Genomic DNA, 21,530 nt, shown 5'->3' with positions numbered 1-21,530 from the left:
AGGGAGGGGGAGACATCATGAGATGGGAGAAAAGGCGATGCACCCACAGAGGGGCTGAGGCTGAGGCTGACTGATCGCTTCGCTTCTTTCAATGTGAGAGCTGCCACCGCGGTGCACACCAGGTGCTGGGAGGGGAGGGGAGAGGAGGGAGAGGAGGGAGGGAGAGGAAGGGAGGAGGGGAGGAGAGGAGGGGAGGAGGGGAGGGAGAGGAGGGGAGGAGGAGAGGGGAAGGAGGGGAGGAGAGGAGGGAGACCAGGTGCTGGGAGAGGAGGGGAAGGGAGGGGAGAGGAGACAGGTGCTGGGAGAGGAGGGAGGGGAGGAGGGAGGGGAGGGGAGGGGAGAAGAGGGGAGGTGCTGGGAGAGGAGGAAGGGGAGACCAGGTGCTGAGAGAGGAGAGGAGGAGGGGAGGGGAGAGGAGGGGAGAGGAGGAGGGGAGGGGAGGGGAGAGGAGGGGAGAGGAGGAGGGAGGGGAGGGAGAGGAGGGGAGAGGAGGAGGGGAGGGGAGAGGAGGGGAGGGAGGGGGAGGGGGAGGGGAGGGAAGAGGAGGGGAGAGGAGGAGGGGAGGGGAGGAGAGGAGGAGGGGAGGGGAGGGAGGGAGAGGAGGGGAGGGAGAGGAGGAGGGGAGGGGAGGAGGGGAGGGCAGAGGGTTTCTCAGTGACCATGCTACCTGGAGTCGGTGTGTTCGGCACCAGCTTGACCACCAGGGTGATAGTGCCGTTGCTGAAGGGTGAAGGCTTCACGGTGAAGGCTCTGTGGGGGAGGACCCCGGAGGAAGCCGAGGAACTGGCCAAGGAGATGGATGTGCCCTTCTACACCAACAGGATCGACGATGTCTTACTGCACCAGGACGTGGATGTGGTTTGCATCAATCTGCCGCCTCCCCTGACCCGCCAGATCGCTGTCAAGACCCTGGGTGAGTGCCCTGGGAGGGGAGGGGGGGGGGGGGGGGGGGGAGCTGTAGGTGAGTGCCCTGGGAGAGGGGGGGGGAGCTGTAGGTGAGTGCCCTGGGAGGGGAGGGGGGAGCTGTAGGTGAGTGCCCTGGGAGGGGGGGGGGGAGCTGTAGGTGAGTGCCCTGGGAGGGGGGGGGGGAGCTGTAGGTGAGTGCCCTGGGAGGGGGGGGGGGGGGGAGCTGTAGGTGAGTGCCCTGGGAGGGGGGGGGCTGTAGGTGAGTGCCCTGGGAGGGGGGGGGGGGAGCTGTAGGTGAGTGCCCTGGGAGGGGAGGGGGGGGGAGCTGTAGGTGAGTGCCCTGGGAGGGGAGGGGGGGGGGAGCTGTAGGTGAGTGCCCTGGGAGGGGAGGGGGGGGGAGCTGTAGGTGAGTGCCCTGGGAGGGGGGGGGGGGGGTTGGAGCTGTAGGTGAGTGCCCTGGGAGGGGGGAGGGGAGGGGGGGGGAGCTGTAGGTGAGTGCCCTGGGAGGGGGAGGGGAGGGGGGGGAGCTGTAGGTGAGTGCCCTGGGAGGGGGGGCGGGGGGGGGGTGGGAGCTGTAGGTGAGTGCCCTGGGAGGGGGGGGGGGTGGAGCTGTAGGTGAGTGCCCTGGGAGGGGGGGGGGAGGGAGGGGGGAGGGGGGGGGAGCTGTAGGTGAGTGCCCTGGGAGGGGGGGGGGGGGGGGGGGGGGGGGGGGAGCTGTAGGTGAGTGCCCTGGGAGGAGGGGAGGGGAGGGGGAGCTGTAGGTGAGTGCCCTGGGAGGAGGGGAGGGGGAGGGGGGGGGGGAGCTGTAGGTGAGTGCCCTGGGAGGGGGGGAAGCTGTAGGTGTGTGACAGTGCTCAGGTTCGTGTCACTTTACTTGGATCAAGTCGCTTGTTTCACTCAAACAGCTGCCAACAGGGACCAGGCGGACCTGGAGAAGCACTGTACTCCCACATTGCCTCTGCCTTTGCCTTCAACCTGATTCTTTGCAGAATATGTGTGTGTGTGTGTGTGTGGGAGAGAGAGAGAGCGTCTGTCTCTGTAACAGCAAAGGTTTTTTTTTAAAAAAATTGCTGTCGATTCATGTAGGGGCTGCAAAGCAAATATTGCACTTTGTTCTTCTAACCCCTCCTCAACCCCTTCACCCCCTCTAATGAGCCACACACACACACACACACACACTCCCAACACACAGCAGACAATGCCTGGACACTCGGTCAGTCGGTCGGTCGGTCGGTCAGTGTGAGCTGCTCTCATTTCGGGGCTCATGTTATTGTTTGCTCTCAGACTGCTCATTCGCTGCAGTTTCCGTGTGAGGGCGGACTTGGCATTTTCAGCACAGAGGGCATCAGATAAGCAGCTTTGCAAAGAAAGAAAGAAAGAGAGAGAGAGAGAGAGAGGTTGATCTTTCCTTCAGGAGCCAGAAAGATGTCAGTAGCTGTGTACCTGGTGTGTGGGCCAGAGTGTGGTTAAATCCAGCAGCTCTTTGTCACTATGGGAAGAGAGGTGTCAGCTCTGATGGACATCACCTCAAGTGACATTGACTCCAGGGCAAGACCAGCCTGGTCAAGGAGGGAGCTTTCCTGTTTACACAAGGTTTGCTCTGAACTCATTTATTTCTGATGAACAAAAAGCCTCCCATCGGTTCCCAGAAATTCACACGAGGCGTAAGAAGCGATGTGTCACACTTCCTCCACCTCCTGTGGGGTGGCAAGAGGGGAGGGTGGTGTGAACAGTAACAAAAACAATACTGTTCTTTCTCACTTTGTTCAAACTCAACATCGGAACAATTCGAACATAATGCGAGTGTTATGTTTCGCGAGCTTGGCACAGGAGCTGCCCAATCGCCCGGCTGTACATGGGCAGAGTGCGGAATACAATTGAATTGAGGGCACGGGGTTTGAAAATGGGCTCTTAACCTACGCGATCTGAATACGATTGACCCTGATGTATACAAAGTGGGACCCTCTCCCCTCCTTCTCCCTTTGCTCGCCCCAAGTCGTACTCAATGCCGAAAGTCCATGGAGCTGGACGTCGCATTCGGTTTCCAACTCGTGTGGCTGACTGGCAGTTAGTGCTGCCGTGGTTTTTTAACTGAATAAAAAGACTCAAGAGTGGAGCCCCATAAAACAGTAGAAATTATAATAATATGATAATCCTTGCATTTGATACAGTGCCTTATCCCATCTTCAAGACGTCTGAAAGCGCTTATCTTTACAGCACAGAAAAAGGCCATTTGGCCCATTGTGTCTGTGCTGGTTCTTTCAAAGAGCAATTTGTTCAGTCCCATTTATCTTCCCCTACCCCCTCAATCCCTGCAGATTATGCCCCTGATTTTGCTAATTATCCAAAAAGAAATGGTTGAACAGGGTCCAGGGCATCGGTATTGAGAACAGTGTGGGAGAGGAGAGAGGGAAGGGGTCTTGCACAAATCTACTCAATGGAATTAGACTCCGTTAATAAAATGTCTCAATAATACCATGAGTTTGGATGATGATAATAATGGTTGCCCATTTTATTCGAAGATGGCTGTTCACCCAATGTGAATATCTGGGTGAGTAATTTGGTTATACTGTAGAAGCTGCTCCCCGCACAGCAACCACACTCTTAAGTAACAAGCAGTGCGACCTGGTCAAGGAGTATTCGAGAAGACCAGACCACTTGCGCACTGGCAGAAACCATTACTCCCGGACAGTGATCCGCCAATCGACTGAGTTCCTACTTATTGCGAGGTAAACAGAGGCATTTGAAGTAAGGAAACAAATGATTTGACACGCTCCAGGTCATATGACTTTGATCCTACATGATGGGGATGGAGGAGTCTGTTGCAATGATATTGCAGCACAACCACTTGCTAACAGAATCAACTGACAGAGGGAGAAAGTTTATGAGTTTGGATACAATGCAGTTGGTCACATGATAGCACATGGCCCTGACCGACACCGACTCACGGCTTCTGGTGACCGTGGAAATGATGTTGAGAAGGAGTCTCCAGTGACCGGCCAGCTTTCTGTGCACGGCACAGGCACAGTGAGGGTGCAGAGTCCTCAGAGGAGAGTGTGAGTGGCTGCACTATGACACATTATAGCACAGGTCTCATTATAAGGACCCCAATTATTGTGTTATAACTGGGTTGGACCATAGGTAAGGAATCTCTTAATTCAGCCCAATCATAAGATGAGTTCTGCACAACCGGACCTGAGGCTCTCACAGTTACCACTTGTGAAAACTCACACCCTAAAATCATATCACTTATCGAGTGACAAGTGATAAGTTACTCGACAAATGATACGAGTCGCTTGTCCTCCAAACTCAAAAGAATGATGCCATTGACGGAAGTGCAGCAGTAATGTACTTGTTACTCCTAAGCAAGACTTTCACATTTGCCACCATTTTAGCTGCCAATGTATTTGCTAGTAATCAGCTTCCAATGAAAACAAACTCATGCATTGAAGAGTATTGCTCCTCTGTAAACGTTCTCCCTCTGTCAGTTGATTCTGTCAGCAAGTGGTTATGTTGCAATATCATTGCAACAGACTCCTCTATCCCCATCATGTAGGATCAAAGTCATATGACCTGGAGTGTCAAATCATTTGACTTGGAGCAAGACTGTCAATGACTGTCAAATAATCTATGGCTTTAGTGGGGCAGTTAAACAAGGGTCAGAGAAGATCTGCATTATGATGACTCAATTTAGCTTAAGCAAACCTGTCTTACAATGTATACATTAATACACAACTGACTGACTCAGAGAGTGTTAAAAAGGCGGCAACATTGAGAGCTTGGGTAACTGTATAATCATCTCACTGACTCTTGTGGTTTATATGGCATTCCCCAGAGCACTACACGCCTGATCATGCCTCCAAACATATATTTTCTTGGAAAAGAATGCACAGACCTCTTCCACTATTACAGTCTTGCACCATATTCATGGTCTCCTTTAATCTATTATAGTTTGAGAACATTTTCAGCAGAACTTTACTGCCTTTCTAGCACAGCTGTTCTGCAAATGTGCAGCCTGCAGCTTCATGTTGTCACCCACATGCAGTCTATAATAATAATAACAATCCTTGCATTTGCCTTATGTCTTTGAGATGCCTCAAAGTAATTCACAGAATATACCGTAAAGTTAATTGACTGTATATTTTGTGGGCCATATGTGGCAGCCAATTGTGCACAGCAGTTTCCCACAAATAGTCGTGGATTGAGTGACCAAATTATTATTACTATATATTTTTTTGAAGGGATTATTACTTCCAGAAAAGCGATCCACCAATCGACTAACAACCAGGTTCCTACTTACTGCTAAGTAAACAGTGGGATGAGGAGTAAGGAAACTTAACTAAGGTTTTGCCCTGCCAGGAATCGAACCCAGCTCCTCTCGCTTGCGATGCGAGTGCTCTAACCACTAAGCTATAGAACTCAATCGAGGATTGTTTGTGGGACACTCCTATGTGGAATTGACTGCCGAGTTTCGCCTACAAAATATAGAATCAATTCATTTTATAGTATATTCTGTGAAGTGCTTTGAGACATCTCTATATCAAATGTACGATTATTATTGTTATATTATAGGGATGTCAGAGAACACGAGTCAACCTGAAAGAACGGTGTTAGATGCCAGGTGTCTTGCTCTCAGATTTCCACCCTTTTGTGTTCTTATGTTATACTTCCAGAACTTAGTTTTAATTTGGAAAAGAGGAACGGGAGTAGGTCTGCACTGCCACTAAGTTGAGATGTGGCCCTTCGAGTGAGACATTAAAATGAGATCCCGTCTGTCCGTTCTTCGAGTAAATGATTTAGACCCCTTCTCACTATTTGAAAAGAGAAGAGATGTTCTCCCGGTGTCCTGGCCGATAACCCTCCAGATAAATTACTTATTCGCCTCATATTTGTGAAATCATGTGGGTGTAAAATGGCTGCCACGTTTGCTCCGGTAAAACAGTCACCTCACCTGACAGTAATTACCGTGAAACCCTTTGAAGCATTTGGGCTTGTTTTTTTTCTTATTAGCCATCCTTTTGTTACTTTCTCCTGTTTCTGTTCCTGCGCTTTCTTCAAATTGTTTTCTTTGAATAGTGGTTACTGGCAGGCTGATCGGCAGTCTGGTTTGAGGAAGTAAGTGAGCTGACAATTGTAATGACATGATGACTGAGACTCCCCATGTTAATGATGATTTTACAAATGATTTCCAGGTCCTCAACACTGCAGGGTTCCTGTGAACCACTGTATACAGCGCTGTCATCAGCATTCATCCTTTGTATAGCAACACTGAAACAATTTTTGGAAGCAGGAGAAAAATTCACCAAGGATTACTATTGTTAAAATTAATATTCTTTCTTTGCGAAGGTTTGATTTTAAACAGGGCCCTGCAGTTAGAATGCATGGAGATCTCTGAACAGCTGAGAGATTTAGTGCTCAGCCCAAAAGCTCCAGTGGGCTTTATTTTGAAACACATTAGGAATGCAAACAGATACAATGCATATGTATCACAGCAATAAACAAACTCTGGGCAAGCTTTTCCCCCACAACCAGTGACCCAACATCATGGAGGGCAGGAGAAAAATTCCATCTGGGTGTAGATTTACACTACACCTACAGGAGTCCTGTAGCTCAGTGGTTAGAGCACTCGCTTTGCAAGCGAGAGACCTGAGTTCAATTCCAGGCAGGGCGAAACCTTGGGCAAGTTTCCTTACTCCACACGGCCTAATAATAATCCCTCCAAAACCAAAAACAATAATAAATTGGTCATTTTCAATCTACGACTGTTTGTGGGACATTGCTGTGCGCAATTGGCTGCCGTGTTGGCCCACAAATATACAGTCAATTCACTTTACAGTGTGTTCTGTGAAGCGCTTTGGGATGTCCCCCCGACGTGAAAAGCGCTATATCAAATGCAAGGACTATTATTATTATTATACTGTATTTTATTAGCATTTTAGAGCGCTCCAAGACACTACCCTGAATGAAGGACGTTGTAAAAATGCAAGTTGTCATAGTTATGTAGATTTGACTGTGAAGTTGGTTTTCTGAGGATCTTTGATTAGAAGCACAGGAAATCCTTTTAAAATTAATGATGATAATCCTTGCATTTGATATAGCGCTTTTCACGTCTTCTAGACATTGTAAAGACCAAATTTAAGAACTTATTAAATTCTGCATGCTCTGAATTGCTCAAACCCAGGTGGATTTCTCCCTCTGTCAGGCACCCGGCTGACCAGAACAAAATTAAGTAATAGTGGCAGAGCCAGTGAGTGAAAAGAGCTGGGAGGAAAGTTGCCTCATTTGTAAGCACATCACATTGTCTCCACTATTGTTATTTCAGTTAGATTGGGAAGAATCGTTTCCCTAGATCTTGCCCATGTTTGATGGATGTGACATTAATACACTGCTTACACCCTGGGCTTTCCAGATATAAACACCACGTCTGAAGTAGAGTGACGCTCAACTGACAGCCTTGAGTGACAAACTTGAGTGGCACTCTTGAGCTAGGGGAGCATTGTACTCTACATAAATTGGAGCATTATACTCTATATAAATTGGAGAATTACATAGGTTCTTAAAGATGCTGCCTGATCTTCCCTGAGTCCCTTATCTTATTGCCCCAGGCTGCAGGGCACATTCCACAGCATCAGAAGGAATACTTTTAAGATGCAGATTCATGTCTTTCCACCACAAAAGCTGACCTGAGGCTGGAACAATTCTTTCCACTACAGGAAGTAAAAGAAAGGTTTGCATTGGAGTAAACATAATGTCACAAAATGAACCACAAAGTAAAGCTTTATATTCACAAAATCACCCGTCCTTTGTCAAAGGGTCAGTCTGCCTGTTCAGGTATACGTTAAAAATTCTATGAAATTGTTCAAAAAGAAGAGTTTCTCTTTATAATAATAATAATCCTTGCATTAAATATAGCCTTATCGCGTTGTTGAGATGTCTCAGTGCGCTTCACAGGATATACTGTAAAGTGGATTGACTGTATTTTGTGGGCGAAACACAGCAGCCAATTGCACACACTGCAATGTCCTACAAACAGCCAGTGTGAGTGAGTGACCAATTTTACTTGGGGGATTGTTGGCCAGAACATCGGGAAAAACTCCTTTCTCTTTTTGAATAGTCTCATGGGATCTTTACTGTCCTCCTGAACAGGCAGACGGAACCTCGGAGAATGTCTCATCCGAAGGACGGCATAAGGACGTTACCACACATGAAGAGCCCTATGTAAATGCATGTTGTTGTATTAGCAATAAGTGCCCCGGTGTAGCCGGATTACAATAGTAATAGCCTCTATATGTATAATATGACATTAGAAGTGATCACCTCTATATGGCTTAATGTTAGCATTGTGACCTCTACATAATCTGATACTGTACCTCAAACCAATGGCTGGATACGCTGAACAACCTCGTGTCTGAATCATTCATCGTAACATTACACATTGCAGAAAGCTACTGTAGGAGCCAACACTGGGAATACTGCCTTCACCCTAAAAGTAGGCCAAACGGCCTGGAAGTGTTGGGTAAATGTTACAGAGGAGAATTTAACGCTTCATTACTGTTGCACAAGTGCTTCAAGTAGAAGTGTCTTGCAATGCCCTGAGCAGTCGGCACTGTGGGATTCATCCCATTTACACTGAGCTGGACTCAAGCACACAACTCAAGCTGTACGACATGTTTGTCTGCGTGCAGTGGTTTAAATGTCTTGTTTCTTACTCTGTTTATAATAATAATTGCAATAGATGTAGAGCCTGATCACGTTGTCGAGACATTTCAAAGTGCCTCCCAGGATTTGATTTGGTGTACTGTCTATTTGTAGACGAACTCCCAGGACACTGGGAGAAACTTTAATTTGGAGCCAGTTGAAATAGCCTCTCCGGAAACAACACTTCCATTACCAACTCTATTATGATCAGAACAGCAGAGAAAACCACTTCATACAGGTTTTGGTGGCCTGGAGGTAGCAATTCTCCTCTATTTACTTTGCAGATGTTTCTGAGTTCAGGGCAGCTGTGGGTGGCATCGTACCCCACATCTGAAGATGAGGGTTAAGAGAGCAGCTGCACAGAATGTTTGCTTCCAGTCTGACTCTAAACAGTGCATTACTGTAAAGCAAATAACAACAGGCAACTGAGATTAATTACTCGGAGGTTCTGTGTCTCCTCTTATAAATATAATAATCCTTGCATCAGATTTGGCACCTTATCACATCATTGAGATGTCTCAAATTGCTTCACAGAATATATTGTAAAGTAGGTTGACTGTGTATTTTGTAGAAGAGATACGGCAGCCAATTGTCCCACAAACAATCATGGATTGAGTCACTAAATAATTCTGTTTAAAAAATATTTTTTTGGAGGGATTTTTACCCCCGGAAAGCAATCCTCCAATTGACTAACAACCTGGTTCCTACTTACTGCTAGACAAACAGAGACGTGTGGAGTAAAGAGTAAGGTTTTGCCCCACTTTTGAATTGAACCCGGGCCCTCTCACTTGCGAGGCGAGTGCTCTAACTACTATGTTACGGGACTCTTATAACATTGGGACAGTCCAGTTGACTGTAGCTTCTCTGTTGGACAGTTTCCAGTGAGTCTTTTTTGGTTATTCCATAATTCACAGTATACTAAGGAGTGAATTCAGGGGTCATGCCTTTGGTCAATGACATTGTGAAAAAGGTTGAAAATGAATCACTTGCTCAGCTCCAAGCCAGTTCCCACCACACTGGTAAACAGTGAGTGGCTGCACATTAAGCAACCAGACTACAATGCAACAAATTAGCCTGAGCCTGGCATTGATTTTGTATTGATCCCTGAAGGGGAAAGTGTGTAAGTTGCCCATAGCAGTCATTGGAGGCTTTGACAACATGTGGTTATTTATAATGTTATTTTAGAAACTGCTTCAGTCTGGTTGGATTTAGCGCCCTCCCAGTCAATGATTCTCAGTCATTTCTCTCAGTTAAAGAGATCTTGGCAATTGTTGTAGCAGCAATAACAGCCACAGCAATAAGTAGCTATAGTAATAATAACTGTCACCAACAATAATACCTATAGTAACAATATTTGCATAGCAAGAATAACCATAGTAATAACTGCTGCAACAATAATACTAACAATAGTAATACTTGCATTTGATACAGTGGCTTTCATGTTTGGAGGATATCTCAAAGCGCTTCACAGGATATGCTGTAAAGTGTCGTGACTTAAGTGCTCTGGGATGCTGCCCTGCGTGAAGGGCGCTCTATAAATGTAAGTTATTGTTGACTGCCTATCTTTTAGATGAAAGCACAGAAATGTCCACAAACAGCCATGGAGTGAGTGACCAATTTTATTTGGGGGATTATTGGCCAGGACACCAGGAGAAACTTCCTTCTCATTTCAAATAGTGCCATGGGATCTTTAACGTCCACATGAACAGGCAGACGGAACCTTGTTTAACGTCTCATCCAAATGTGGCACCTCCAACAGTGTAGAAACCCCCCCAGCACTGTGGTGGAGTGTCAGTGTACACAATGTGAGTTCAAAGTCCTGATGTGGAGCTTGAACCCACAAACCTGCGTAATAACTGCCACATTAATGATGATGACCAGAGCAATGGTGTCAGTAATCATAAAAACCTTAGTAATAATAACTGCCTTCATTTTATGTTTCGCCCACAAAGTATACAGTCAATTCACTTTACAGTATATTCTGTGAGCCAATTTGAAGAAGTGATAAGCCGCTCTATCAAATGCAAGGATTATTATTATTATAACTATAGTAATAACTGCTTCAGCAATAATAACAACCATCGTAATAACTGACTCAGCAATAAAAAACATAGGAATAAACAACCATAATAACTATCTCATTGATAACAGCTATAGTAATATTAATTCCCTCATCAGTAATAACTTACAGCAATAACAAGAACCACAGAAATAACAGCAGCAATAATAACAACCTATCAGACAATAACTGAAAGTAAAATCAGGATAGGAACAAGTATGTCTTGTGAATTGGTAACATCTGTGCTGCTGACACTGTGTCCTCTGTTTCACCTTTGTCTGTCAGATGATAATCATATGCACTCACATATTATGGAGGGCTCCAGTGTTCAAGTGCTGGGACTGGCTTCATGAGTAAAACATAATTAACTTTAATATCAAGGTTGTGACATCATCACAGAAGTTACCACCTTTGAATTTAAGGCGTGTTATCTCTTTACTGCAGTGATGCCCAGCTCGGTCAGATGTCTGGGCCTCCTTTAAAACATAATGTCATAAAGTGAACCACAAAGTAAAGCTTTATATTCACAAAATCACCCGTCCTTTGTTAAAAGGTCAGTCTGCCTGTTCAGGTGTATGTTAAAGATTCTATGACATCATTCAAAAAAGAAGGGAGTTTCTCTCAGTGTCCTGGCCAAAAGTTCCTGAAATATAAATTAGCCATTCACTTCATTGTTGTTTGTGGCACATAGCAGTGTGCAAAATCGGCTGTTATGTTCACCTACAAAATACACAGTCACTATGCTTTACAGTAAATCCTGTGAAGACTTTGAGACATCCTTCTGACCTGAAAGGCACTATACCAAATGTAAATATTATAAATATTTATTAAAAGCACATTCATTCAGTTATATAGTTGTATTTGTAGCATATGACATAGTAGGGCATTAATGATCAATGAACAAAATGTTATCGAATGTTTGGAATTAAAAACAAATAAATAAAATACAAGAGGCAAAGTACTGCAGATGCTGGATATCTGGTATGAACACAAAAGTTGCTGGGAAACACGCAGCAGGTCAGGCAGCATCCATGGAGAAATGAGTTAACGTTTCAGGTCTATGACCTTTTGTCAGAACTGGAGTATGTTGGAAGGGAGCAGATTATAAGGACAAGCAGAGAAGGGGGCGAGGAAAGAAAGACAAAGGAAACATTTTTAGATGGAGGAGAGTAAATGATGAAATTAGAGGTGTTGATGGTGCAAAACAAAAGGCAATAGTGGGAGATTATAGACCGAACAGAGAATGTGTTAATGGTTATAGAAGAAAGGGTGGGGGCTTGGGAGCAAGGCTGAGAGAAGATGGGAGCTGTGGTTAGGGTCTGAAGTGGTTGAAATCAATGTTGAGGCCGAAGGGCTGTAAGGTGCCTCGGAGGTGAATCAAGTGCTGTTCTTTAAGCTTGTGTTGAGCTTCGTTCAAACAGCCATGGAGGTCATGGAAGGAGAGGTCAGAGTGGGAGCAGGAAAGAGAATTAAAGTGGCAAGCGACCGGAAACTCAGGGTTGCACATGCAGACTGAACGGAGGTGTTCGGCAAAGCGATCACCCAATCTGCGTTTGGTGTCCCTGATGTAGAGAAGATCACAGTGTGTGCAGCGATTACAGTATACTACGTTGGTGGAAGTACATGTAAATTGCTGTCTCACCCGGAAGCATTGTTTGGAGCCCTGGACAGTTGTATCGAGGAGTTGAATGGGCAGATGTTGCATCTCCTGCACTGCCATGGGAAGGGGCAGGGGAGGGAGAGCAGGTGTTAGTATCGATAGAGGAGTGGACCAGGGAGTCACGAAGAGAGCAGTCCGTGACGAATGCTGAGAGGGGAGTGGAAGAAAAAACATGTTTGGTGATGGGTTCACGCTGTGAGGTGAACGGGCAGGCAAATAAAATACAAGGTTGTTTTCCCCCAAAACACAGTTTCAACTCTTACCCTTCTCCTCTCCCTTCATCCCCCATACAAACTGTTAGTCTTCAGTTAACATTGCCTGTAATAATAGTGCCATTTAATAAGATGGTTTGCACAAAGACTCAACACATTATTTAATAACCAAATTAAAGAGGTACTGTTCATTTCACTGACCATTCGTTACACTTTAGTATCATAATATCTCAATAGGAAATGGGCAATGTCTGAAGACAAAAAATGTGTTTCCTTTAGTTAACACCTTGGCCTACAGTCAAATGTGTTTCCTTCAAGGTCCTTTGGTTAAACAACCATCAGTATTCTGTGGTCAGTCTCTCTCCACCCCAATCATCTGGCACTCAAGCAACTCCCAGCTAACTTGGTGAGGACAAAGAGGCTATTGATATATTGTCCCAATGTTTTTGTCTCCTCTACTTACAATTAATATATTTTCATTGTGTCCAACTGTAATAGGAAAATCCCATTAGAGGTCAGTATTGTCAATGCCACTGACTATGTGTGTTTGTGTGTGCGTGTATGTGTGTTGGGCCTCTGAGCTCACAGTCTGGATTGACCTTGTAGTGCGAAAGATCATTAGCATTTATTTTCTTAATGGCTGCTGCAAAAATAACAGCAATTTGCATTTATATTGCACCATTCACATAGATTAACATCTCAGAGAACTTCACAATGACTGAGTCAGATGCAGAGAAAGGAGAAGCGGAGGCGATCAGAGGTGAAGATGAAGATGTAGATTGTAAGGCAAGTTTTAAAGACAAGATGGAGAGGTAGCAAGATATAAGGGTAAAGGGTGAGAGTTCCAGAGATTAGGGGCGTAGTAGCTGAATGCTTGGTCACTTAAGGATGATCTGGAGGGGAAGAGGTCATGCTGCAAACTGAGTGGAGGAGGCAAGCAGACAAGTGGGCTAGAAGATCACAAAGATAGGGAAGAGCTAAGGTTTAAAGGGATTTGAAGATCATGGTGAGGACTTTGAAGTCAATCTGTTGGGAGACAGTGAGGCCTGGTGATGACTGGGTTGGGTGGTCTTAGCTGAACAAGTGGTGGGAAAGCTTGCCAGTCAGTACTCTCAATGCTATATGGTTTTAGCTGGTTAGACTCCAGCAGTACCCCCATGTACCTCCTCAGTTCTTGCCAACGTGCATCTAATACTTTCCGGAATCAGGTAAGCAGGGTGCATCCTTCCAGGGAGAAAGTGTGCATTCCAATAAACATCTCTGGAAATTCCATGTGTAGGTGAGATGCATGAAACTCTCAGTTTGATTTGGATATTGTTAAAAATGGTGATGGGTTTCTGTTTGTGTCAGACACCCGGCTGACCCAAAAATTATGAGTAACGAAGGAGAGATGTTAAATAATTGTAATGGAGCTACAAAAAACACCAAAAAAAACTGATGTTCAGGCACATCTCCCGGCCTCCACTCATGCAATTTGGTAGCAGACGTCAGAAAAATAAATTTTAAATGACAGCAGTGATGCAATGATGTCAAGATATTTGCGTGTGCATGAATGTAGAGCATTCGTCTTGCAAGCGAGAGGACTTAGGTTCGATTCCCGGTAAGGGCGAAACATTGGGTAAGTTTCCTTACTCCACACACGTCCGTTTACCTACCAGTAAGTAGAAACCTGGTTGTAATTCCTTCAAACTAATAATAATTTGGTCACTTAATCTACGACTGTTTGTGGGACACTGCTGTGCGCAATTGGCTGCCGCGTTTCACTCACAAGACATACAGCCAATTCATATCACAGTATATTCTGTGAAGTGCTTTGAGATGTCTAGAAGACATAATAAGGCACTATATCAAATTCAAGGATTAGTATTGTTTATTATTATTTCCACAAGCATCCTTTGAAAGTCCTGAGGCAATCTAAACTCAGCAGAGACTTAGAGTGCAGTATCACCTCGAGTCTTCGAAGCCACAAATCAATAGCAGCATCACATACCTTTATATGATCCCGTCTGATAGGTTTTCTTTCAAGCCTGCGTCCCAGAGGGTGTAGCAAATGAATTGTGTGATGAGATGATTTGCTGCGATGTTCATCCATATTTTCAGCACTGGGTGGTGTGGAATTCCTATTTGGTAAACAACTCCTATACATACAATTGAATTTAATCTGCAAAAAAAAGGATTTCCTGACATTCTTTATTAATCACAAGTGGAACTGCAAAAACACCAGGAAGTGCAGATCATGGAATTATTGAAATTACAGCTCAGAATGCTATTGCTCATTCCTCCATTTACAACTCGACATCCAAATCTCACTACGCCACTGTGTTCCATTAGTTTTTTGGATTGTTTCTTTTGAAATGTTTATTTAATTTCCATTTAAATGCTATGGTCTTAACAGACACTTGCATCAAAGCATTCCATGTTGCAATCACCTTTGCCTGAGAGATTTTCTTCTAACCGTCTCCTTAACTCTTAATTTCTCAATCACAATGAGTGGATGATATCATAATTGTAGTCTTCCAGTGCTTTACTATTTTAGTTCAGAATTGTACAGTGGTCCTCACAGAGCTAAATTTAACACACTTATAACCTGATCATTACCTTAGTGAGATTTAGCATTTGATATTGGCAGCAATATTCCAGTAAGACAACGGATGCAACTTTAATTGGCGATTACTTCAACATATTTGAAACAATCTTTGATTTATCACAAGTAGAAGTAGCAGAGTTTTCATTGAAAGCTTTGAAGAGTGAAATTCCCTTGGTAAAGCTACTGACTTGGTAGTGTGCGGTGGAAGTGGGTTAAGACTGCGAATCAAACCTTTCTGGACCTGGAAAGCTCAGTTATACACTAGGCAGAGTGAACCAAGTAGTTCTTGTTGAGCAAAATTGAACACACAATGAACTGCTTTCCAGCACTAGGCAGATCTACTGAGCCAAATGTACTATTCCATTATTTACTGAGATTCTGGAGTCCTGTATCTCAGTGGTTAGAGTGCTCCCCTCACAAGGGAGAGACCTGGGTTCAATTCCCAGCAGGGTGAAATATTGGGCAAGTTTCCTTACTCCACACATCTCTGTTTACCTAGCAGTAAGTAGGAACCTGGTTGTGAGTCGATTGGCGGATGCTTTTCCAGAGTTAATAATTCCTTCAAAAAAAATTAATAATAAATTGGTCACTTCAATCCACGACTGTTTGTGGGACACTACTGTGCGCAATTGGCTGCTGCGATTCGCCCACAACGTGTACAGTCAATTCACTTTACAGTATATTCTGTGAAGTGCTTTGAGACGTCTAGAAGACATGATAAAGCGCTATTATCAAATGCAAGGATTATTATTATATTCACAGAATTATTTGTAAATAGCAAATCCCGGTTGTGCGGCAAATTCTTTTGCAAAGCTCGCCAATTAATTCCCAATATTGAGTGAAAGCCCCAACCAATGATGGCTCCACAGCGTAATGAAGAACTTTTATTAAGCCCATCACACGGTAACCAACTGCAACTTCATCTGTCAAGTTACTTAATTTGGTGACACAGCTGATAAAGTGCCTTCCTGTCTTAACATATGTATACCAGACACATTGTGCAGTGCTTTAACACAGTGGCTGCTGGCTGTAGCTAGGGCCATAAGCAATGCTTATTTCTCCATATGTATCTTGTTCTCTTATGTTCGGACCTCAGTGGAATTGTTGGATGAATGGTCCAATTCTTGTTAATCGTTGCTGCTACACCTTGTGGGTGAACATGAATGAAAAATCATTCATTGGCTGCCGCGTTTTGCCCACATCTATACAGTCAATTCACTTTATATTCTGTGAAGCGCTTTGAGACGTCTAGAAGACTTGAAAAGCGCTATATCAAATGCAAGGATTATTATTATTATTAGCCAAATATCTTTCTATCTTTTAAACATCCCTATTGATTCCGCCTCTGCAGCTTTCGTGGATGAAGTGTTCCACGTCTTCACAACCGTCTGCGTGGAGACGTGCTTCCTTGTTCCAAAGCAATTAATTTTGTGCTCAGTTGTGTTTACATAGATGTGCACAGACTGTACAGCACGAAAACGCCATCAGCCTAACCAGTCAGTGCTTGATAATAAATAATAAGAATAATCCTTGCATTTGATATAGTGCCTTACCGTATCGAAACATCTCAAAGGACTTCACAGAATGTACTGTAAATTATGTGGAAGATACGAGGCAGCCAATTGCACACAGCAGTGTCCCACGAACAGTCGTGGATTGAGTGACTAATTCGTTTTTTTTAAGTGATTATTAACACAGGAAAAGCGATTGGCCAATCGATTAACAACCGGGTTCCTACTTACTGCTAGGTAAACAGTGGCGTGTAGAAAAGGAAACACTCTGCTAAGAGCAGAACTAAGTCTTACAGGCCCAGAAAGTCGTAGGTTTGAGCACAGGTCGATGCTGAGTTAGCTGATCTTACAATTCGTTTAAAAATACAATCACAACCCTTTATGGCAAAGTTTGTGAAGCACTTTAAGGAGTTTTAATGTGATAAGGCAAGGATCACTACGTTATTATAATCATCCACCAGATCTGCTGCTATTGATCATTATCCAGTGATGTTGCTGGAAACTGTATGCGTCTGGCCAGGGAATAAGGACAAGATCAGGTTGAGTTGCCAGCATTCACTACCTGGTAAATTCATGGTCAATAAAATGGTTATTTTGCAAATATCTAATTGGGGGATTGTTGCCCAGGACACTGCGAGAAACTATCTTCTCTTCTCAATTGGAGCCATCCACCTGAATATACCTTAGATTGACATCTCATCTGAAGGTCAGTACTTCCAAGAATGCAGTACACCCACAATGGACTGCACTGGTGTCAATGTGGGGCTTGAACCCAATTTGAGAGTGCTACCAACTGACCCAGACTGACACCAAGATGATTCTAATAAATAGCATCTCATCCATCTTCAAGACCCTCATATTATTGCTCAGAGAGTGGCTGCTTTATACCTTTATTAATCATTACTAGCTAAATGTATTTCTTATAGGAGGGGGTTTGTGGGTATTCACCCGGAGTTGGGAAGGACGATGTACATAGAATTATCATAAAATCAAACAGCACAGAAAAAGGCCATTTGGCCCATCGTGTCTGTGCCAGCTCTTTTAAAAGAGCTATCTATGTAGAGCTATTCTGTGTATACATACATCAAAACAGAAATATTCACATATTCAGCTGAGCTGTTAAGTATGGAATTATTGAGATTCTTGCGGAGTAATTTCCTGCTAGTGGGAACCATCGAGTTTGTTTAGAATACATTTTGCTTATTTATCTCTGTGACAACAGTTAATGACCAATTTGTGCTTTGTTAACAAGGATGGATTATAGCAAACCGACAGTGAAGTGGAGGAAACAGTGTGTAACATCAGGAACAGAATAGCCTGGAGTTTTAGTGAGAAACAAGTGCACACAATGCTCTAATCATTTCTAGAAGAAGCACAGGACAAGAAGACAGCAGTAAGCAGAAAAGAACTGCTTCAGCCATCAAACCTGGAAATATTAGTCATGTACATATAATAATCCTTGCATTTGATATAGCGCCTTTTTACGTCTTCGAGATGTCTCAAAGCGCTTCACAGTATATACTGTAAAGTGAATTGACTGTTTATTTTGTGGGTGAAATGCGGCAGCCAATTGTGCACAGCAGTGTCCCACAAACAGTCGTGGAATGAGTGACCAAATTATTATTATTTTTTTGAAGGGATTATCATCCCCGGAAAAGCGATCTGCCAATCGACTAACAACCGGGTTCCTACTTACTGATAGATAAACAGAGGCGTGTGGAGTAAGGAAACTTGCCCAATGTTTCACCCAGCCGGGAATTGGACCCAAGTCTCTCACTTGCAAGGTGAGTGACCTACAGGACTCCACAAGGAACATAGGTTTCGCCCTGCTGGGAAACCTACAGTTTAGGAAAGAGTCTGTCTTTTGCACAATTTTTTTTCTTTAATGATTTGTGGTGCTGCACAGAGATAATAACAATAATAATACTTGCATTTGATATAGCGCCTTATCACATCTTCCAGACGTCTAGAAGATACACTGGAACCTGGGCCTATTAAATCCTTCTAATAGGATTTAATTATATTATTAAATAGCACTGCTATTAAATAGCACTGTGCTACATCATCTCTGGCTAAGGTACCCTCACCTAAACCTCACCACACAAAATCTGGACAGAATAATATTCCACAGTAACTATTCTGACTGCACTGCTGTATATTTGCTGACATAACTAATATCTAAGTGGCTCTCAGCAGAGATAGGGGAGTCTTTCTGTTGGTTGCTGGAGGTCACAAATTAAATCAATGCTGGAATTCTCAAACCAATCCAGCTCCTAGCAGAGAAAAGCACAAGGCCACAATTTAGACAATTCCCTTTAAGGGGCATTTGTGGTCATCATGGGATTTCTGCTACTGCTTCTTCAAAGTGCTATAATGCTAATAATAATAATCCTTGCATTTGATATAGTGCTTTATAACATCATTGAGTCTCAAAGCGCTTAACAGAATATACTGTAAAGTGAATTGACTGTATATTTTGTGGGCGAAGCGATCAATTGCTAATAATCATAATCTTTACCTTTGATATAGTGAGTCATGTGGAGTCCTGTGGCTCAGTGGTTAGAGCACTCGCTTTGCAAGCGAGAGACCCGAGTTCAATTCCAGGCAGGGCGAAACCTTGGGCAAGTTTCCTTACTCCACACGCCTAATAATAATCCCTCCAAAACTAAAACCAATAATAAATTGGTCATTTTCAATCTACGACTGTTTGTGGGAGATTGCTGTGTGCAATTGGCTGCCGCATTTGCCCACAAATATACAGTCAATTCACTTTACAGTGTATTCTGTGAAGTGCTTTGGGACGTCCTCCCGACGTGAAAAGCGCTATATCAAATGCAAGGATTATTATTATTATTATTATTATTATTATTATCATTATCAGTGTTTTGATGTTTTAATACATCAAAATATATGTCAAATACAAGGGTTATTATTATTATTGTAAATGAAAGAATCCTTCCCCCCAGCAATTCCATTCTTTGCCTGAGTCTAACACAGCCTTACCATAACAGATTCAGAATAACTTTGGGTTGAAGACATCACGGAATGAGTGCAAAACATTCTACAGGGGGAAGGGGAACATCATGGTCCATGTTGGGATCCATGGTGCAGGGAAAAAAAGGGCTGAGATCCTACAGGGAGAGTATCAGAAGCTAGAGACTTTAAAGTTAAAGAGTAGGACCTTAAAAGTGGTGATCTCTGGATTACTCCCAGTGTCTTGTGCAAGTGAGTATCAAAACAGCAGGATCAAACACATGAACGCATGGCTGCAGAAATGGTGCGGAAGGAGGGCTTCAGGTTCCTGCATCATTGAGACCAGTTGTGGGGCAGGTGGGACCTGTACAAGGTGAACGGGTTACACCCGAACAGGGCTGGGACCAATGTCCTCGCAGGGAGGTTAGGGGAAGGGTTTAAACTAATTTTGAGGGTGGAAGGCACTAAGGATGCAGCATCAGAGAGGAAAAACAAGTTACACAGAGGGCTGGGAGAGACAAATAACAATGTAATAAGGAGTAATACAGAAAAAGGAATTAGATGGGGGAGAAATGCAGGACAGACTAGGTCAGTCTTGGAGTGCATGTGCGTAAATGCACGGAGTGTGACAAATAAGATGGTGAGCTGCAGGCTCAAGTTGTCATATGGGGTTATGATGTAGTGGCAATAATGGAGACTTAGCTCAAACAAGGGAAGGAGAACTGAAAATGGAAATAAGAGGGGCAAAGAGATTGTATGAGAAAAGATTAGCAGGTAACATAAAAGGGAACCCTAAAGTATTTTATAAGCATATAAAGAATAAAAGGTTGGACAAAGGTAGGGTGCGTCCAATTAGGGACCAAAGAGGAAATCTTCTTGTGGAGGCAGAGGGCATGGCTGATGTACTGAATGAGTACTTTGCATCTGTCTTCACAAAAGAAGAGGATGCAGCCAATGCCACAGTATCGGCAGAGAGGATAGAGAAATTGGATAAGATAAGAATAAACCGAGAGGAGGTGCTAAAAAGATCGTTGATGTTCAAGGTAGATAAGTCACCCAGTCCAGATGAGATGCAACCTAGGTTACTGAGGGAAGTAAGGGTGGAAATAACAGAGGCTCTGGCAACAAACTTTCAATCTTCCTTGGTGATGCCAGAGGACTGGAGGGTTGCGAATGTCACTCCTCTGTATAAATAGGGGCAGAAGGATAAACCCAGGAACTGCAAACCAGTCAGCCTAACGTCAGTTATGGGGAAACCTCTGGAGACGATAATGCGCGACAAAATACATTTTCACTTAGAAAAATATGGGTTAATAAAGGACAGCCAACATAGATTTGTTAAAGGCAAATCATGTCTGACAGAGTTTTTTGATGAAGTAACGGGAGAGGGTGGATGAAGATAGTTAGAGAGGGAAATATATGGACAACTTCTGGACAGCCTTCCACAGCCTGTTTGTTTCTCAGCCTTGAGATAGGCAGATGTCTATAGCCTTTCCTTCCTGTGGTCCTTTGTTCTTACATCGACGCTCAAGGACCCGATTTCTCATTATCTCAGAGGATTGAACATCTTCTCAGGAAAATATGAAATGTAAGCAGAAGCTGACCTCAACCCGTCCAACAAAGCCACTTTTAACCAATTAACTATCAAACATCTGGAACATTCGGTTGCTGTATGAAATATAACAATGTATCCTGAGGTGATAATCAATATATTTCAACATGGTGTATGTAAGTCTGAATGGATACTGATGGAGTGTGCCAGTTAGTGTGGATACTGATGGGATATGGAGGTCTGTTAAAGGACTATTTTATAGGTGAACATGGTAGCAAATTTGTGCACCGCAGTGTCTCACAAACAGCCATGAAATCTCAGCGATGTTTTAAGGTGCTGTATCAATGCAAGGAATATTATTATTATGATTAT

General features: G+C 43.8%; 1 protein-coding gene across 1 annotated transcript in view; it reads left to right on the top strand.

The window, feature by feature from the left end:
• The first annotated feature begins 606 nt into the window (after positions 1-606).
• Positions 607-21,530, top strand: part of gfod1 (glucose-fructose oxidoreductase domain containing 1) — a 28,920-nt gene continuing 7,996 nt past the window's right edge. Inside the window, exon 1 of the mRNA XM_042332161.1 lies at positions 607-913. Within this exon, the coding sequence (XP_042188095.1) occupies positions 661-913 (253 nt within the window). The 5' untranslated portion in view covers positions 607-660. The remainder of the gene's footprint in view (positions 914-21,530) is intronic.

This window comes from Callorhinchus milii, unplaced genomic scaffold (assembly GCF_018977255.1).
Source record: "Callorhinchus milii isolate IMCB2004 unplaced genomic scaffold, IMCB_Cmil_1.0 Scaffold2, whole genome shotgun sequence".
In the NCBI taxonomy this organism is placed as follows: Eukaryota; Metazoa; Chordata; class Chondrichthyes; order Chimaeriformes; family Callorhinchidae; genus Callorhinchus; species Callorhinchus milii.
Note: the sequence above shows the minus strand (reverse complement) of the source record. Positions and strands in the feature narration are given on the sequence as shown.